The 17853-nt window shown below is 37.3% G+C and overlaps 1 protein-coding gene across 1 annotated transcript in view; it reads left to right on the top strand.

The window, feature by feature from the left end:
* Positions 1–17853, top strand: part of Naaladl2 (N-acetylated alpha-linked acidic dipeptidase like 2) — a 675105-nt gene that overhangs the window by 348954 nt on the left and 308298 nt on the right. The window contains exons 8-9 of the mRNA XM_071614921.1: positions 1460–1665; positions 13163–13282. Coding sequence (XP_071471022.1) covers positions 1460–1665; positions 13163–13282 — 326 coding nt within the window. The remainder of the gene's footprint in view (positions 1–1459; positions 1666–13162; positions 13283–17853) is intronic.

Raw genomic sequence — 17853 nt, 5'->3', positions numbered from 1 at the left:
GAAAATTCAATCTACCAAAAATTATTTGAAATTTTTTTTCCATTAGGATTCTTCAGTGTATATTAAACAAAACTAATTTTTTGTTTAGTTTTAATTCTACCCAAAAATATTGGTTACTGATTCACATGATTTTCTTAGTGATTGAAAATTACAAATAATTATAAATTAATATTAAGTTTTTGATATGTTTGATTTGGAATCTAGACAGCTAATGCAGAATTTTCTTTCATATTTGGGAGATGAATCCATAAATTTTCAACTTTTCAATATTTGCAGGCCCCCTATGAATACCAGTAATTAAGTATTAATAAAATGTTGACAGATCAAGCCCATTGCTTGTTCCAAAATCAGTGTGGAAAATCAGAAAAGTTTCATGAGATGACATTTTGTTACAGCATTTTTTTTTTTGTGGTCATGAAGTCAATACCTGATACATTTATTCCACACAGGTGTAGGACCTACTTTGTGTCAGGCACTGTTCAAAGTGCCTTATAGAGTAACTCACTTAAAACTCAATATAACTGAATCATGGATGTATTACTTGTATTCCATATTAGAGTTGAAGAAACTAAGGCATAGAAAGTTTAAGTAAACTTTCTAACATCATACAATTAGTGAGTTGCAAACCCTGGATTTCAACTCAAGAAGAGTCTACATACTTTATTACTAAGATATGAAAGATGTCATAATGAAATGATAATTTAAAAACTTTTAACATAGGTGTAAAAGATTACTTGATCAAATAAATTGAGTTATGTTATTTTTATCAATAACATTTTTTAGCCTACTGTAGTACAATAAGATAGGTGACAATAGTTGTCAATGTGCTTTGAACAGGGCAACATTTATCTGTCATGGAAACATTTGTAACAGTATGTCTAAGGAATCTCAATAATCATATAAAATGGACATTGGTGAATTTCATTTTTTTTCTTCAGATAATGGAGAAGACCATTATCTGAAGGTCTATCTAAAACTATAAGCTGTAATTAATTGCCTAAACACTTCATTTATTACAAAGTCCATACATGACTACCACATTTTTAATATTTACAGCTACTGACTAACTGCTTCCTCAGATGTATTAACAGTTCTTTAATATTTACTGAGCATGCACACATTGTTTACAGGACACTTCCCACTAGGATTCTGGAAAAATGTTAGATAAAGATTTCATTGTGGCATATTTGTATACTTCATTAATTAATATTCATGTTGCAAAGGACAGTTATATGGATCTAAGCTTCAGATTCATAATTGGGTTTAACAGCTGCCTCTGCTTTGATATACACAGATGTGTGAATCAAAACAGTGGGTGAAAAGTGTTAAAGTAGTCTCAATTATTAGAACAATTTTGTTTAATTGTTGCTTACTTATGCAAGAGGATTATGTAAATGTCATTAAATTTATTGTTAAAGTTTATATTCTGTTTTAATGGCTCATTTCCTTCTGTTTCCAGACCGATATATTATAGTTGGCAGTCACCATTACTCTGGATACAGTTATAATGGACAAGAATGGGCTAGTAGTACTGCAATCATCACAGCATTTATCCGAGCATTGATGTTAAGGGTTAAGAAAGGATGGAGACCGGACCGCACTATTGTATTCTGCTCATGGGGAGGAACAACCTGGGGCAATATTGGCTCATACGAATGGGGAGAGGTAAAACATTAATAATAATAATATTTTCTTCTTTTGGTAGACAATGTACAATTTTTGTAGCCAAAGATGATATTGCGCTTCTGAACTAGGGGTCATAACTGATGATTTGCTGAGATCACTTGCAAGAATTAGAGGTAGACCCACGTAGAGTAAATCATGTATGGTATGCATCTAATCTTCCTGTTGCTACTAGAACTACAAACTCTGTTATTACTCATAATAGTGATTATTTAATTATTGTACTTCTCCTTATAAGATAACTTGTACAGGCACTAGAAAAGAAAAGGATCAGTTGATACATACCATTACACTAAAATCCCAAACCAAAAACACTGTCCAGGAATTATCTACTATTAGGAAATAATCTATAATCTACTATGTAGTTGATTAACTTATCATTACATGTTATCTATACAATATTGAGACTGAATTCAAATAGTGGTTACCCTCTTCCCTCTCTTTCTTCTCTCCAATCCTTCATCCTTCTTCTTCTACTTCTTTCCTACCCACTTGCTTATCTATTTGTTTAAATACCATAGGAAGCCTGTGTCTTAATGAAATAAATCATGAAATGGGGCACAGACAGAATACAATCAGAATGTTTATGTTTCAGATGTTTCTGATATGTCTACACAGCATAGATGCACTATATTTTAAATGAAATATGACAACCCATTATGGGGTGATGCCTTTTTTTTTAAATTTTTTATTGTTGGCTGTTCAAAACATTACATAGTTCTTGATATATCATATTTCACACTTTGATTGAAGTGGGTTATGAGCTCCCATTTTTACCCCATATACAGATTGCAGAATTACATCAGTTACACATCCATTGATTTACATATTGCCATACTAGTTAGTGTCTGTTGTGTTCTGCTGCCTTTCCTATCCTCTACTACCCCCCCTCCCCTCCCCTCCCCTCCCCTCTTCTCTCTCTGCCCCCTCTACTGACATTCATTTGTCCCCCTTGTATTATTTTTCCCTTTCCCCTCACTTCCTCTTGTATGTACTTTTGTATAACTCTGAGGGTCTCCTTCCATTTCCATGCAATTTCCCTTCTCTCTCCCTTTCCCTCCCACCTCTCATCCCTGTTTAATATTAATCTTCTTCTCATGCTCTTCGACCCTATTCTGTTCTTAGTTACTCTCCTTATATCAAAGAAGACATTTGGCATTTGTTTTTTAGGGATTGGCTAGCTTCACTTAGCATAATCTGCTCTAATGCCATCCATTTCCCTGTAAATTCTATGATTTTGTCATTTTTTAATGCAGAGTAATACTCCATTGTGTATAAATGCCACATTTTTTTTATCCATTCATCTATTGAAGGGCATCTAGGTTGGTTCCACAGTCTTGCTATTGTGAATTGTGCTGCTATGAACATCGATGTAGCAGTGTCCCTGTAGCATGCTCTTTTTAGGTCTTTAGGGAATAGACCGAGAAGGGGAATAGCTGGGTCAAATGGTGGCTCCATTCCCAGCTTTCCAAGAAATCTCCATACTGCTTTCCAAATTGGCTGCACCAATTTGCAGTCCCACCAGCAATGTACAAGTGTACCCTTTCCCCCACATCCTCGCCAGCACTTGTTGTTGTTTGACTTCATAATGGCTGCCAATCTAACTGGAGTGAGATGGTATCTTAGGGTGGTTTTGATTTGCATTTCTCTGACTGCTAGAGATGGTGAGCATTTTTTCATGTACTTGTTGATTGATTGTCCTCCTCTGAGAAGTGTCTGTTCAGGTCCTTGGCCCATTTGTTGATTGGGTTGTTTGTTCTCTTATTGTCTAATTTTTTGAGTTCTTTGTATACTCTGGATATTAGGGCTCTATCTGAAGTGTGAGGAGTAAAGATTTGTTCCCAGGATGTAGGCTCTCTATTTACCTCTCTTATTGTATCTTTAGCTGAGAAAAAACTTTTTAGTTTGAGTAAGTCCCATTTGTTGATTTTAGTTATTAACTTTTGTGCTATGGGTGTCCTATTGAGGAATTTGGAGCCCAACCCCACAGTATGTAGATCATAGCCAACTTTTTCTTCTATCAGACGCCGTGTCTCTGATTTGATATCAAGCTCCTTGAGACATTTTGAATTAACTTTTGTGCATGGCGAGAGAAAGGGATTCAGTTTCATTTTGTTGCATATGGATTTCCAGTTTTCCCAGCACCATTTGTTGAAGATGCTATCCTTCCTCCATTGCATGCTTTTAGCCCCTTTATCAAATATAAGGTAGTTGTAGTTTTGTGGATTGGTTTCTGTGTCCTCTATTCTGTACCATTGGTCCACCCGCCTGTTTTGGTACCAGTACCATGCTGTTTTTGTTACTATTGCTCTGTAGTATAGTTTGAAGTCTGGTATCGCTATACCGCCTGATTCACACTTCCTGCTTAGAGTTGTTTTTGCTATTCTGGGTCGTTTATTTTTCCATATGAATTTCATGATTGCTTTCTCTATTTCTACAAGAAATGCCGTTGGGATTTTGATTGGCATTGCATTAAACCTATAGAGAACTTTTGGTAATATCGCCATTTTGATGATGTTAGTTCTGCCTATCCATGAACAGGGTATATTTTTCCATCTTCTAAGATCTTCTTCTATTTCTCTCTTTAGGGTTCTGTAGTTTTCATTGTATAAGTCTTTCACCTCTTTTGTTAGGTTGATTCCCAAGTATTTTATTTTTTTTGAAGATATTGTGAATGGAGTGGTTGTCCTCATTTCCATTTCAGAGGATTTGTCGCTGATATACAGGAATGCCTTTGATTTATGCGTGTTGATTTTATATCCTGCCACTTTGCTGAATTCATTTATTAGCTCTAATAGTTTCTTTGTAGACCCTTTTGGGTCTGCTAGGTATAGAATCATGTCATCTGCAAATAGTGATAATTTAAGTTCTTCTTTTCCTATTTTTATGCCTTTAATTTCTTTCGTCTGTCTAATTGCTCTGGCCAGTGTTTCGAGAACTATTTGAACAGAAGTGGTGAGAGAGGGCATCCCTGTCTTGTTCCAGATTTTAGAGGGAATGCCTTCAATTTTTCTCCATTCAGAATGATGCTAGCCTGAGGCTTAGCATAGATTGCTTTTACAATATTGAGGTATGTTCCTGTTATCCCTAGTTTTTCTAGAGTTTTGAACATAAAGGGATGCTGTACTTTGTCGAATGCTTTTTCCGCATCTATCGAGATCATCATATGGTTCTTATTTTTAAGTCTATTGATGTGGTGAATAACATTTATTGATTTCCATATATTGAACCAGCCTTGCATCCCAGGGATGAATCCTACTTGATCATGGTGCACAATTTTTTTGATATGTTTTTGTATCCGATTCGCCAGAATTTTATTGAGGATTTTTGCATCTAGGTTCATTAGAGATATTGGTCTGTAGTTTTCTTTCTTTGAAGTGTCTTTGTCTGGTTTAGGTATCAGGGTGATGTTGGCCTCGTAGAATGAATTTGGAAGTTCTCCCTCTTTTTCTATTTCCCTAAGTAGCTTGAAAAGTATTGGTATTAGTTCCTCTTTAAAGGTTTTGTAAAACTCTGCAGTATACCCATCCGGTCCTGGGCTTTTCTTAGTTGGTAGTCTCTTGATGGTTTCTTCTATTTCCTCAATTGATATTGGTCTGTTTAGGTTGTCTATATCCTCCTGACTCAATCTGGGCAGATCATATGACTTAAGAAATTTATGGATGCCTTCACTATCTTCTAATTTATTGGAGTATAAGGATTCAAAATAATTTTTGATTATCTTCTGTATATCTGAGGTGTCTGTTGTGATATTCCCTTTTTCATTCCGTATGCTAGTAATTTGAGTTCTCTCTCTTCTTCTCTTTGCTAGCATGGCTAAGGGTCTGTCGATTTTGTTTATTTTTTCAAAGAACCAACTTTTAGTTTTGTCAATTTTTTCAATTGTTTCTTTTGTTTCGATTTCATTAATTTCAGCTCTGATTTTAATTATTTCTTGCCTTCTACTTCTTTTGTGGTTGTTTTGCTCTTCTTTTTCTAGGATTTTGAGATGAAGTATGAGATCATTTATTTGTTGGTTTTTTCTTTTTTTAAGGAATGAACTCCAAGCAATGAATTTTCCTCTTAGAACTGCTTTCAATGTGTCCCATAGATTCCGATATGTTGTGTCAGTGTTTTCATTAATCTCTAAGAATTTTTTAATTTCCTCCTTGATGTCTTCTATAACCCATTGATCATTCAGTAACCTATTGTTCATTCTCCAAGTGATGTATTCTTTTTCCTTCCTTCTTTTATCGTTGATTTTCAGTTCCATTCCATTATGATCAGATAGGATGCATGGTATTATCTCTACTCCTTTGTATTGTCTAAGAGTTTCCCTGTGACATAATATATGATCTATTTTTGAGAAGGATCCATGTGCTGCTGAGAAAAAAGTGTAACTGCTTGATGTTGGGTGGTATATTCTATATATGTCAATTAAGTCTAGGTTATTAATTGTGTTATTGAGTTCTATAGTTTCCTTATTCAACTTTTGTTTGGAAGATCTGTCCAGTGGCGAGAGAGGTGTGTTGAAGTCTCCCATGATTATTGTATGGTGGTCTATTAGACTCTTGAACTTGAGAAGAGTTTGTTTGATGAACATAGCTGCACCATTGTTTGGGGCATATATATTTATGATTGTTATGTCTTGTTGGTGTATGGTTCCCTTAAGCAGTATGTAGTGTCCCTCTTTATCCCTTTTGATTAACTTTGGCTTGAAATCTATTTTATTTGATATGAGTATGGACACTCCTGCTTGTTTCCGAAGTCCATATGAGTGATATGATTTTTCTCAACCTTTCACCTTCAGCCTATGTATGTCTTTTCCTATCAAATGCGTCTCCTGTAGGCAGCATATTGTTGGGTCTTGTTTTGTGATCCATTCTACTAGCCTGTCTCTCTTGATTGGTGAGTTTAAGCCATTAACATTTAGGGTTATTATTGAGATATGGGTTGTTCTTCCAGCCATATTTGTTTATTTGTGTTACTAAACATGGTTTGTTTTCCTCTTTGATTATTTTTCCCCCCTTTACTGTCCTACCTCCCACTGTTGGTTTTCATTGCTATTTTCCATTTCCTCTTCCTGTAATGTTTTGCCAAGGATGTTTAGAAGAGATGGTTTTCTAGCTGCAAATTCTTTTAACTTTTGTTTATCGTGGAAGGTTTTAATTTCATCTTCCATCTTGAAGCTTAATTTCGCTGGAAACACAATTCTTGGTTGGAACCCATTTTCTTTCAGTGTTTGAAATATGTTATTCCAGGATCTTCTAGCTTTCAGAGTCTGTGTTGAAAGATCAGCTATTATCCTGATTGGCTTACCCCTAAATGTGATCTGCTTCCTTTCTCTTGTAGCTTTTAAAATTCTCTCCTTATTCTGTATGTTGGGCATCTTCATTATAATGTGTCTAGGTGTGGGTCTCTTATGATTTTGCACATTCGGCGTCCTATAGGCTTCTAGGATTTGGGATTCTGTCTCATTCTTCAAGTCTGGGAAGTTTTCTCATATTATTTCATTGAATAGATTGCTCATTCCTTTGGTTTGAAACTCTGTCCCTTCCTGTATCCCAGTGACTCTTAAATTTGGTCTCTTGATGTTATCCCATATTTCTTGGATGTTCTGCTCATGGTTTCTTAACAGTCTTGCTGAGCTGTCTATGTTCTTTTCAAGTTGAAATACTTTATCTTCATTGTCTGATGTTCTATCTTCTAAGTGTTCTACTCTGCTGGTAGTATTCTCAATTGAGTTTTTAAGTTGGTTTATTGCTTCCTGCATTTCTAGGATTTCTGTTTGTTTTTTATAACCTCTATCTCCCTGTATAGTTGATCTTTTGCTTCTTGGATTTGTTTATGTAATTCATTGTTGAAGTGATCTTTCATTGTCTGATATTGCTGTCTGATGTCTTCCTTGAGACTCCAGATCATCTGAAGCATGTATATCCTGAATTCTTTATCTGACATTCCATTGCTGCAGCTATTACCTCTTCTAACGTTGAGTTGACCTGCATTGCTTGTGGACCTTTCTTTCCTTGTCTCTTCATACTGTTCGCATTCCTTTCTACTTGGTAAAACTGTTGTGCTATTGAATTTTCCCCCTATATATTTATATTGGTCTTGTATAGTTGCAAAGTCTCCCTCGCAGGCACGGGCGGCGGCTCTGCCCCTCCTCCAATTGGGGCAATGTGCCTACCACACCGGCAGGCCACTGGGCCTGCTCTGCCGGTCGGTAGCAGGTCCGCCTACCTTGCAGGCACGGGAGGCGGCTCTGTCCCTCTGCGGGCCGCTAGGCTTGTTCTGTCGGTGGTCGCCGTTCTGCCTACTTTGCAGGCGCAGGCAGCGGCACTGCCCCTCTGCAGGCCTCTTGGGCTGTTCTGCCAGTGGGTTGCAGGTCCGCCTACCTTGCAGGTGCGGGGGGCGGGGCGGCTCTACCCTTCCTCAGGCCACTGGGCCTGTTCTGTCTGTCGGTTGCAGGACTGGCCTGTTCTGATGGTGGTCACAGTTCCATCTACCTTGCAGGCGCGGGGGGAGGGGGCAGCTCTGCCTCTCAGCAGGCCGCTGCTCCTCTTCTGCCAGTGGGTCGCAGGCCCGCCTACCTTGCAGGAGTGATTGGAAGCTCTGTCCCGCCGCGGGCCACTGGGCCTTTTCTGTTGGTGGTCACAGTTCCGCCTACCTGGCAGGCGCGGGGGGTGGGGGGCGGCTCTGCCCCTCAGGAGGCCGCTGGGCCTGCTCTGTGGGTGGTCACAGTTCTGTCTACCTTGCCGGTGCAGGGGGAGGGGGCGGCTCTGCCTCTCAGCAGGCCGCTGCTCCTCTTCTGCCAGTGGGTCGCAGGCCCGCCTACCTTGCAGGAGTGATTGGAAGCTCTGCCCCTCCGCGGGCCACTGGGCCTTTTCTGTCGGTGGTCACAGTTCCACCTACCTGGCAGGCGCGGGGGGGGTGGGGGGCGGCTCTGCCCCTCAGCAGGCCGCTGGGCCCGTTCTGTGGGTGGTCACAGTTCCATCTACCTTGCCGGCGCAGGGGGAGGGGGCGACACTGCCTCTCAGCAGGCCGCTGCTCCTCTTCTGCCAGTGGGTCGCAGGCCCGCCTACCTTGCAGGAGTGATTGGAAGCTCTGTCCCGCCGCGGGCCACTGGGCCTTTTCTGTTGGTGGTCACAGTTCCGCCTACCTGGCAGGCGCGGGGGGTGGGGGGCGGCTCTGCCCCTCAGGAGGCCGCTGGGCCTGCTCTGTGGGTGGTCACAGTTCTGTCTACCTTGCCGGTGCAGGGGGAGGGGGCGGCTCTGCCTCTCAGCAGGCCGCTGCTCCTCTTCTGCCAGTGGGTCGCAGGCCCGCCTACCTTGCAGGAGTGATTGGAAGCTCTGCCCCTCCGCGGGCCACTGGGCCTTTTCTGTCGGTGGTCACAGTTCCACCTACCTGGCAGGCGCGGGGGGGGGTGGGGGGCGGCTCTGCCCCTCAGCAGGCCGCTGGGCCCGTTCTGTGGGTGGTCACAGTTCCATCTACCTTGCCGGCGCAGGGGGAGGGGGCGACACTGCCTCTCAGCAGGCCGCTGCTCCTCTTCTGCCAGTGGGTCGCAGGCCCGCCTACCTTGCAGGAGTGATTGGAAGCTCTGTCCCGCCGCGGGCCACTGGGCCTTTTCTGTTGGTGGTCACAGTTCCGCCTACCTGGCAGGCACGGGGGGGTGGGGGGCGGCTCTGCCCCTCAGGAGGCCGCTGGGCCTACTCTGTGGGTGGTCACAGTTCTGTCTACCTTGCCGGTGCAGGGGGAGGGGGCGGCTCTGCCTCTCAGCAGGCCGCTGCTCCTCTTCAGCCAGTGGGTCGCAGGCCCGCATACCTTGCAGGAGTGATTGGAAGCTCTGTCCCGCCGCGGGCCACTGGGCCTTTTCTGTTGGTGGTCACAGTTCCGCCTACCTGGCAGGCGCGGGGGGGTGGGCGGCGGCTCTGCCTCTCAGCAGGCCGCTGGGCCTGCTCTGTGGGTGGTCACAGTTCCCTCTACCTTGCCGGCGCAGGGGGAGGGGGCGGCTCTGCCTCTCAGCAGGCCGCTGCTCCTCTTCTGCCAGTGGGTCGCAGGCCCGCCTACCTTGCAGGAGTGATTGGAAGCTCTGTCCCGCCGTGGGCCACTGGGCCTTTTCTGTTGGTGGTCACAGTTCCGCCTACCTGGCAGGCGCGGGGGGTGGGGGGCGGCTCTGCCCCTCAGCAGGCCGCTGGGCCTGCTCTGTGGGTGGTCACAGTTCTGTCTACCTTGCCGGTGCAGGGGAGGGGGCGGCTCTCGGGGTGATGCCTTTTAACAACAATGCAAACATTGTGAATCTCCTATGTGTTTTATTTACTTTAATTATGAAAAAAGGGAGATTTCATGGAAACATACAGACCCCAAAATGGTTAGTTTTAACTAGAACACCATTTTATAGCTTAGTTTGTTCACTATCTCAGGAAAAAATCTACCTAATGAGAAAAGGAAAAAATTTAATGTAATGTGAAATTCTCTTGTTATATTTTTTATTTAAGCACTCAAAAATATAAAATGTCTATTGACTATCAAAGCAAATATCTAAAGTGTAGAAAAGAAAATAGCAACTTTTTTTTTAATTTGAAGGGAAGGAAATTGTGAGGATGAGAACATTTTTACAGTGCAGAGTTCAGCAAGATTTACAAATTGCAAATTGAAATGCTTTTCTATATGCAAATTAGTGGTTTGAATGTTCCATATTCAAAAGAATTACTCCAAATGAAGAAATTCTATTGCTTTAAGAACCTTTTAAATTGACAAATTTGTAAGTAAGATGGAAAATTTAAAGCTGAACCAACCTCTCAAATTCTTATTCCAAATTACTTACTTTTAAGATTAGTGAACAAGTACAAAAACAATTTAGGGGATATGTTTGTGATTTTGACTATTTTAAATAATTCGGAAACAATGAAACAGTGTTTCATTTTTCTTATAAATATTAAGAAAATATCTTAAAGATTCTTTTCAAACTCCAAATATGCTTCTTTATTTAACTATATATACAATCTTCTAGATTAACTTTCACAATTTATATTAATCCTAAATTATATATGCATATATATATTTCTAAACTATGTTCACAAAGTACTCTTGTCTGACATTATTATTTCCTAACTTAAATATCCTAAACTCAAATTCATAGGAAATTACATTGCAGAAAGTCCTTGAGTTTAATTGAGCCTCAAGCATTATAGCCTATGGACTGAGACAATATAGACTTGCACGTATGTGAGGAATTAAATTTTCAAGTGGAGTAGATATTTTTGTGTTTAATAAAATCTAAATTTATTTTTAAGTTTCAATTAAACTATTGTGCTTTTTGGTAATTTTATATTTTCTCTATCAGATGTCAAATATACAAATACTATAATGTGTGAATCCATAGAAGGAAAAAAAAAATTCTTAGAAAAGTTTCTTTCTAGTCAGAAGATTAGAAAATACACACACACACACACACACACACACACACTAGGACAATTGGTTCTAATTTTTTTTTTTTTTTTTGCGGGGGGCAGTGGGTACCAGGAATTGAACTCAGGGGCACTTGACCACTGATCCATATCCCTAGCCCTATTTTGTATTTTTATTAGAGACAGGATTTCACTGAGTTGCTTATCTCCTCGATAAATTTCTGAGGCTGGCTTTGAAATGGATATCCTCCTGCTTCTGCCTCTGGAGCTACTGGGATTACAGGCACACACCACTGCGTCCAGCCGGTCCTAATATGTTTTATGGGACCAATGTTCCATACATTGGTTTTTAGTGTGTGTTTGTGTCTGTATTATGTATATATTTGACAACCAGTTATACATTTATTCACCTTCTGAATTTTTGCATGACTGGAAAGACAAAGGCATGTGAAAAAGGGTGGAAATGTGCAAGTTTCATTATTGGCTGATAAAATATATTTTTATAACTTTCTGTATACTCAGAGATTATTTCAGTGCAATCCATAAAGGTGTTTGCTAACCAGCAACTGAAGAGAAATTTAGAATACTATTGGTTGACCTGACATAGATCTACTCCATGTGAGAATGAAACATTTTGCTTTTAAATTAAAACCAACTTGTGTTCTAAGTATATTCTCTGTTAAAGGAGAGTGAAGAAAGGTCTTGTTGACATGCCATGTTGTGCTATTTAATTTTGCTTGGGTAGAAATCCCTGGAAATCCACAGTGGTAGTTAAGAGGATTAGGTGATATTGGCCAATAAACTTAAAAATGGGATTTGTAGTGACAGAATTTTAGAGAATGGACTTAACACTGAACTTGGTCATTAAAGAAAAATATAACACATCCTTGAATGTTTTTATTAAAAATACCATTTCTTCTGTGAAGAATCTTTAATTTTCACTGGATATTGTGGAAATACTACTAATTTTAGAGTACAAAAGTCAGAGTTCAAATTCTTTCTTCTATAAAACATGTGACATTCTCTAAGTCTGGAATCCTCAAATACATTCACTAATGCTTATCTTGAGGGGTTCTCATAAGGATTACATGAATCAGCATGTACAGAATGCTTGTATGTCATAGTGTGCAAATAAAAGCAATTTTTTTCATAGGTTTTAAGTAATGATAGATATTATTTGAGCCAGCTTAGAGGTAAATTATTCAAGGTTAAAATAAATGATTTGTGTTCAGTTAAGACATTTTAAAATTTTAAATAATTGTCTCTTTACCTCTCCTACAGAGTAATAGCTGAATTTTCAACATAAAATAGAGATAAGATTTGCTAAGGATAGAAGTCCTTATAATCTTTCTCCTCAGAAAGAGGAAAGATACTTTCCCAAAGCATGACTTAATATAGTTTTTAAGATGTTCAATGGAACTTCTACATAAGAATTACTCATTAAATATTTGTGTAAGTAAAGCAGAAAAATAACACAAGCTCCCCTTAGTAGTACATTATTAATATAGTCAGTTGTTTTCAATTTTGTAGGGTTGGGGTAAGCAGACATGTGGAAAACTTAACAAGTGAATCATTTTATGTCATTAATGTGCATGAAATGCATTGTTTTTTTTTAATAAAATTTATCTGCAGGGTCACAATTGTATAATGCCCCATTTTTCTAAGAATAACAGGTATTGTGTGTAAGAGTAGCTCAAAGCTCCAAAGGAAAGGACTCATTTTATTAATCATGGAAGTAGTTTCATCCTTGTCTAACTCACTGACTATAAAATTAAGTGCTCTCATTGAAGCAAATATCCATCCTGTATTCTGTAGTTGAATCCCATGCAATGCTATGTTTTTAAAGACGTTTTCTTTTAAAACTTGACTTTTATCAGAACATGTTTTAAAATATTTAATCTTATTTTGTATCTAACTCCTTATCACCCTTATTTAAAATCTTCTTCCAACGTTGACTTATTTTATTAAGTGCTTTTAAAAATGTACTGCTGCAACATAATGATTTTAATGAAAAACCCTTTATCATTTAACAGCTAAATAATAAAGTAATTATTTTTATTTATGTTAAAGATAGATTTTTTTTTAAATTTCAGGATTTCAAAAAGGTTCTGCAAAAAAATGTTGTGGCTTATATTAGCCTCCACAGTCCCATAAGGGGGAACTCAAGTCTGCATCCTGTAGCATCACCATCCCTTCAGCAGCTGGTAGTAGAGGTAAGATGAACCACTCTTTTAAAAAAGAGTGTGTGCAAAATTACCGTATTCTGTGTAATTGGCATTTCATGAGTTTGAAAATTCCTTTCAAGTTGTCATAAAGTGATCTACAAGGTATTTCAAGAAATGACCTGCTGGTGTGTTCTTTTAATTTTTAGGTCCCTTCCTTCCTTGCTTTTTTCCTTCCCTCCCTCCTTTCTCTTAACCAGTATGCTTTAAAATAATTTTTTGTAGTCCAGAGTTCTTCATCTCCTACTCTTTTATGATTTTAGTTCTAGGAAGTTATACTATTATGGAGAAGGTATCTAAAAATGTGAATTTATTTTTGCCACATTAAATTCAGCACTCAAGTTGCCAATTGTGCAGTCATAACATCTTTTGGTAAACTTGATTACTTTTGATTTGTTCCCTTTGATATATGTTTTGAGTAAAGTGGGGATCTGTCCTATCTTCTCAGCTATGTTGTAGAGCACCCTGGAAGCAAGAATATGGTGGTAAATAAGTTTAATATATTTAGAAAATATCATTTGCAAAAACACTGATGGCAAATGAATGCGTATATTTTTCAGCAAACTTAAAAACCATGTAGTTTGTGATATTTCACTAGAGTTATTTATTTCTTCATTTATTTCTTCATTCTTCTCACCTATTTCAAATTTATCAGGACATTTTTTTGTTTTGTTTTATAGTAGAGTTCACACTTTTATTTCTGGATTCTTTTTATGATATTCAATACAGATAAAATGATAGGTGTTATTTTTCAGTATTAAAACCTGAAACAATGTTTTAAAATATTTAGTTATTTTAAAATACCCTGCCACTGGGGTCAGTTTCCTCCCAGCCCTAATGTCTATTGGTGACATTGAAAATGACCTTTCAGATTCCCACAGGGTTTCCAGTGACTATCTCACAGGAACTGAATTAGAGAAATAACGAACAGCATGTTGAATTAACCATAATTCTTGATTGAAATGTAATGCAAACTAACATTTTATGACTTTCATAAAATATTTAGTTTGATAGTTTTCATTGACATTTCCATATGCAGTACAATAAAGAAGACATTATGAAAGATGAAATGGATGAATGTGTACATTTAAGATCAGCCAAATCCCTATGTGCATGCCCTAAATTATATACAGTTCTGTAAGTTAATTTCTTCTATTCTGTGTACTGGTTTGAATTTGCTCTCCTTTACCAACATGGAAAACACTAGAGAAAGAATCAGCTGCACATCTCTCCCCTGAGAAGTTATTTCTGAATAGATACATGATCAGGAGGAAAAGCTCAAGTATCTAGAAAATAAGTAAGGTTGGTTTAAATGTGACTTCTCCTTCTCATGCATTACAATTTTTCTATTTGAGAATCTTGCAAGATATGTAATTACTGAAATTCTTGGGTAAGTAAAAATAGTAAACTATTAAAGAATATCAAATCCATAGAATATCATTTCTGAGACTATGATATAATTTAAAGAATCTTTGCATATCTTATAACTGGGAAATCTAGAATATTTTGTTATATAAATCTGTTCATGGAGGTTGGGATTGTAGTTCAGCAATAAAGCACTTGCATAATATGTGAGACCATTGGTTTGCTCCCCAGCAAAACAAAACCCACCTAAACTAAAAAAAAAGAAAAAGAAACAAAACAAAAAACATTCTATGTGAAAGTTAAAGAACTCTCATCTCAATATTCTCCATTCATCTTAAAAATGAATGTTGTCAGGGCAAAATTCTCCTCTCCTCATTTGTTTGGGAGATGAGCATTTTGTTTTATAGTTGAATGTGTTTACATATCTTAAATCTAAAAATGAACAGGAATTTATTTTGAAAGAACATTTCTTTCGTGTGTTTGTGTGTGTGTGTGTGTGTGTGTTGTATGTGTTTCTACAATAATTCAGAAGGATAGGAACATTGCAAGTTTAGACAAAGAGTAACATTATGTAATTTTAAAAGATGAAAATTACATATTTAATGTATTAAACTGTATGGAAAATATATGGCATTTTAAGACATCTTTATGTATAAAAGTTTAGTATTATGTAGTTTTTTCTTTAAATACAGAAACACCCTTTAAAAGATAAAAGTTTAGAGAACTGAAGGAAATGAGTGTTAGAGTAATTAACACTAGTGGCCTTAAAAGAAAGATCTAAAATGTTTGTTCAAAAATTAATTTAAAGTATTAACTCAGAACATATGACACTTTTCTTAAAAAGAGATTTTATCAGTTTAGATCCTGTTACCATATACAGATCATATGATTCATATAATCTTGTATAGAACTAAAATAAACAAATTCACAATGACTTTTTTACACAGAACACAAATTCCCTAGAATGAAAGCATGCTGACCAAATGAGGTATCACACAAAGTTGTATGGAATACCTGATATTTCCTACAGTGAAATGCAGATGCCAAAAGATATTGCCAAGTTCATGTGGCAGATTTAAATATGAGACAGAATCTTAAAACTTTTAATATGTAATACTAAATTTTATTTAAACAACCTAAACACATAAAATATCTTAATAGATTGCAAGTTTGTTCTGAACCAAAAATGTGAAGTGGTTTTTCCAAAATCAAATGCTACTTTTAACTGCATTAGTATTATGTTATTCCATTGGGGTGAGATGGCAGTCCCATTGTATTTAGTCCATCAGACTACCACTTGATAGATAATTATCTGAGTTGGATGTATTGGCTGTATTGAGGCATAATTTATTTGTACACAATAAAATTCTCCATTCTTAAGTGTGCGGCTTGGTGAATTTTGACAAGCTCATGCAGTCACGTAAACAGTATCACAATGTAGATATACAGCATTTCCGTCAAACACAACAGTCTCATCATTATCAGCTTTTGTCTCTTCCCTATATCCCTGCTTTCTGGCAACCACTGATATATATTCTCTCCCTATAGTTTTACTTTTAAGACTTTCAGTAAAAACCAATCGAATCATCCAATAGTAGCCCTTTGTGTGACTTCTTTTACTTAGCATAAGAGTTTAAGTTTTACCCATATGTTATACACGACAGTAGTTCTAAAACATCTACCTAGGTCACTGAGAAAATACTCTAGAGGGGGACTAATGAGAGAATCACATTTGGAGCGCTCTTATCCAGTTTAATATTCTAACTTTGATTTTTAAATGAAGAAAATTAAATAACTGAAATTGAGAAATCATTTCCTGAGGGCAGTCCAACAAATTTAAAGGATATCACCAAGTTGAGAGGCTAAAATCTTTTGAAGATCAAGAAGTATTTAATGAATCTGAATCCAGTGTCAAAGCTTATAGGTCTTACTTAGGATGCACGAAGTACTGAAAAATACATTGGCTGAAGAATGAAGAAAAGTTGCAGAATACCACTGTTGGACAATAGGTAAATGATGGTTCATTATATTGTTCTCCTTTCTTTTGAGCTTTTTTGTAAAGTTCTATTATAACTTGAAAATAATCAGAAAATATTTTATTTCTCTAAGTTTGAACACTGATAATTGATAAATTAGATTGTCTTCGGAAAGTGGCAATAATCAATTAATGACTTACACACTGAGTTGAAATTACAGGCCAAGAACTGAGGTTTTTATGTATTTCATTCTTCTGATACTTTTGTTAATGTATTGAATATGCTGTTTTGCTTCATTTGTTTTATCCAATATTTTTACAAACAAAAATAACTCATTTAAGGTTAGGTAATTTGTTTTAGTACATACAAAAACTCCACTCGAAAACAAAAATAAATAAATGTTAATATTTTTGAATCCACAAATATTTAAGAAATGAATACATATTTTCAAACCATAAATTACTTTCGTTTTCTTTGTGAAAACAATTTCTTATTTGTTTCTTTTAGATATACATGACATTAGAGTGTATTAAGACATGTTATACTGGAGTGTAACTTCTCATTGTTGTGGTTGTACATAATATGGAGTTACTCTGGTTATACATTCATATATGAACATAGGAAAGTTATGTCTAATTTATTCTACAGTCTTTCCTAATCCCATTCCACCTCCCTTCCCCTATATCTAATCTAATCAACTTCTATTCTCCCTTCCCTTATTGTATGTTAAAGTCACATATCAGAGAGAACATTTGGTCTTTTTTTTTTGGGGGGGGGGGGGCAATTGGCTCTTTCACTTAGCATGAGAGTCTCCATTTCCATCAGTTTACTGGCAAATGCCAAAATTTCATTCTTCTTTATGGATGGGTAATATTTCATTGTGTATATATACCATATTTTCTTTTTTCATTCATCTGTGGATGGGCACCTGGGAAGGTTCCATAGTTTAGCTACTATGAATTGAGCTGCAGTGAACATTGATGTGGCAACATCACTATAGTATATTATAGTTAAGTCCTTTGGGTATATTCTAAGGAGTGGGAAAACCAGGTCAAATGGTGGTTTCATTCCAAGTTTTCTAAGGAATCTCCATACTGCTTTCCAGAATGGTTGCACCAATTTGCAGTCCCACCAACAATGTATGAGTGTGCCTTTCCTTCCACATCCTCACTAACATTTATTGTTACATATATTTTTAATAATTGCCATTCTGATGGGCGT

This window comes from Marmota flaviventris, chromosome 8 (genome assembly GCF_047511675.1).
Source record: "Marmota flaviventris isolate mMarFla1 chromosome 8, mMarFla1.hap1, whole genome shotgun sequence".
Lineage (NCBI taxonomy): Eukaryota > Metazoa > Chordata > Mammalia > Rodentia > Sciuridae > Marmota > Marmota flaviventris.
The sequence above is the reverse complement of the archived record's forward strand: the minus strand, read 5'-3'. Positions and strand labels throughout refer to the sequence as shown.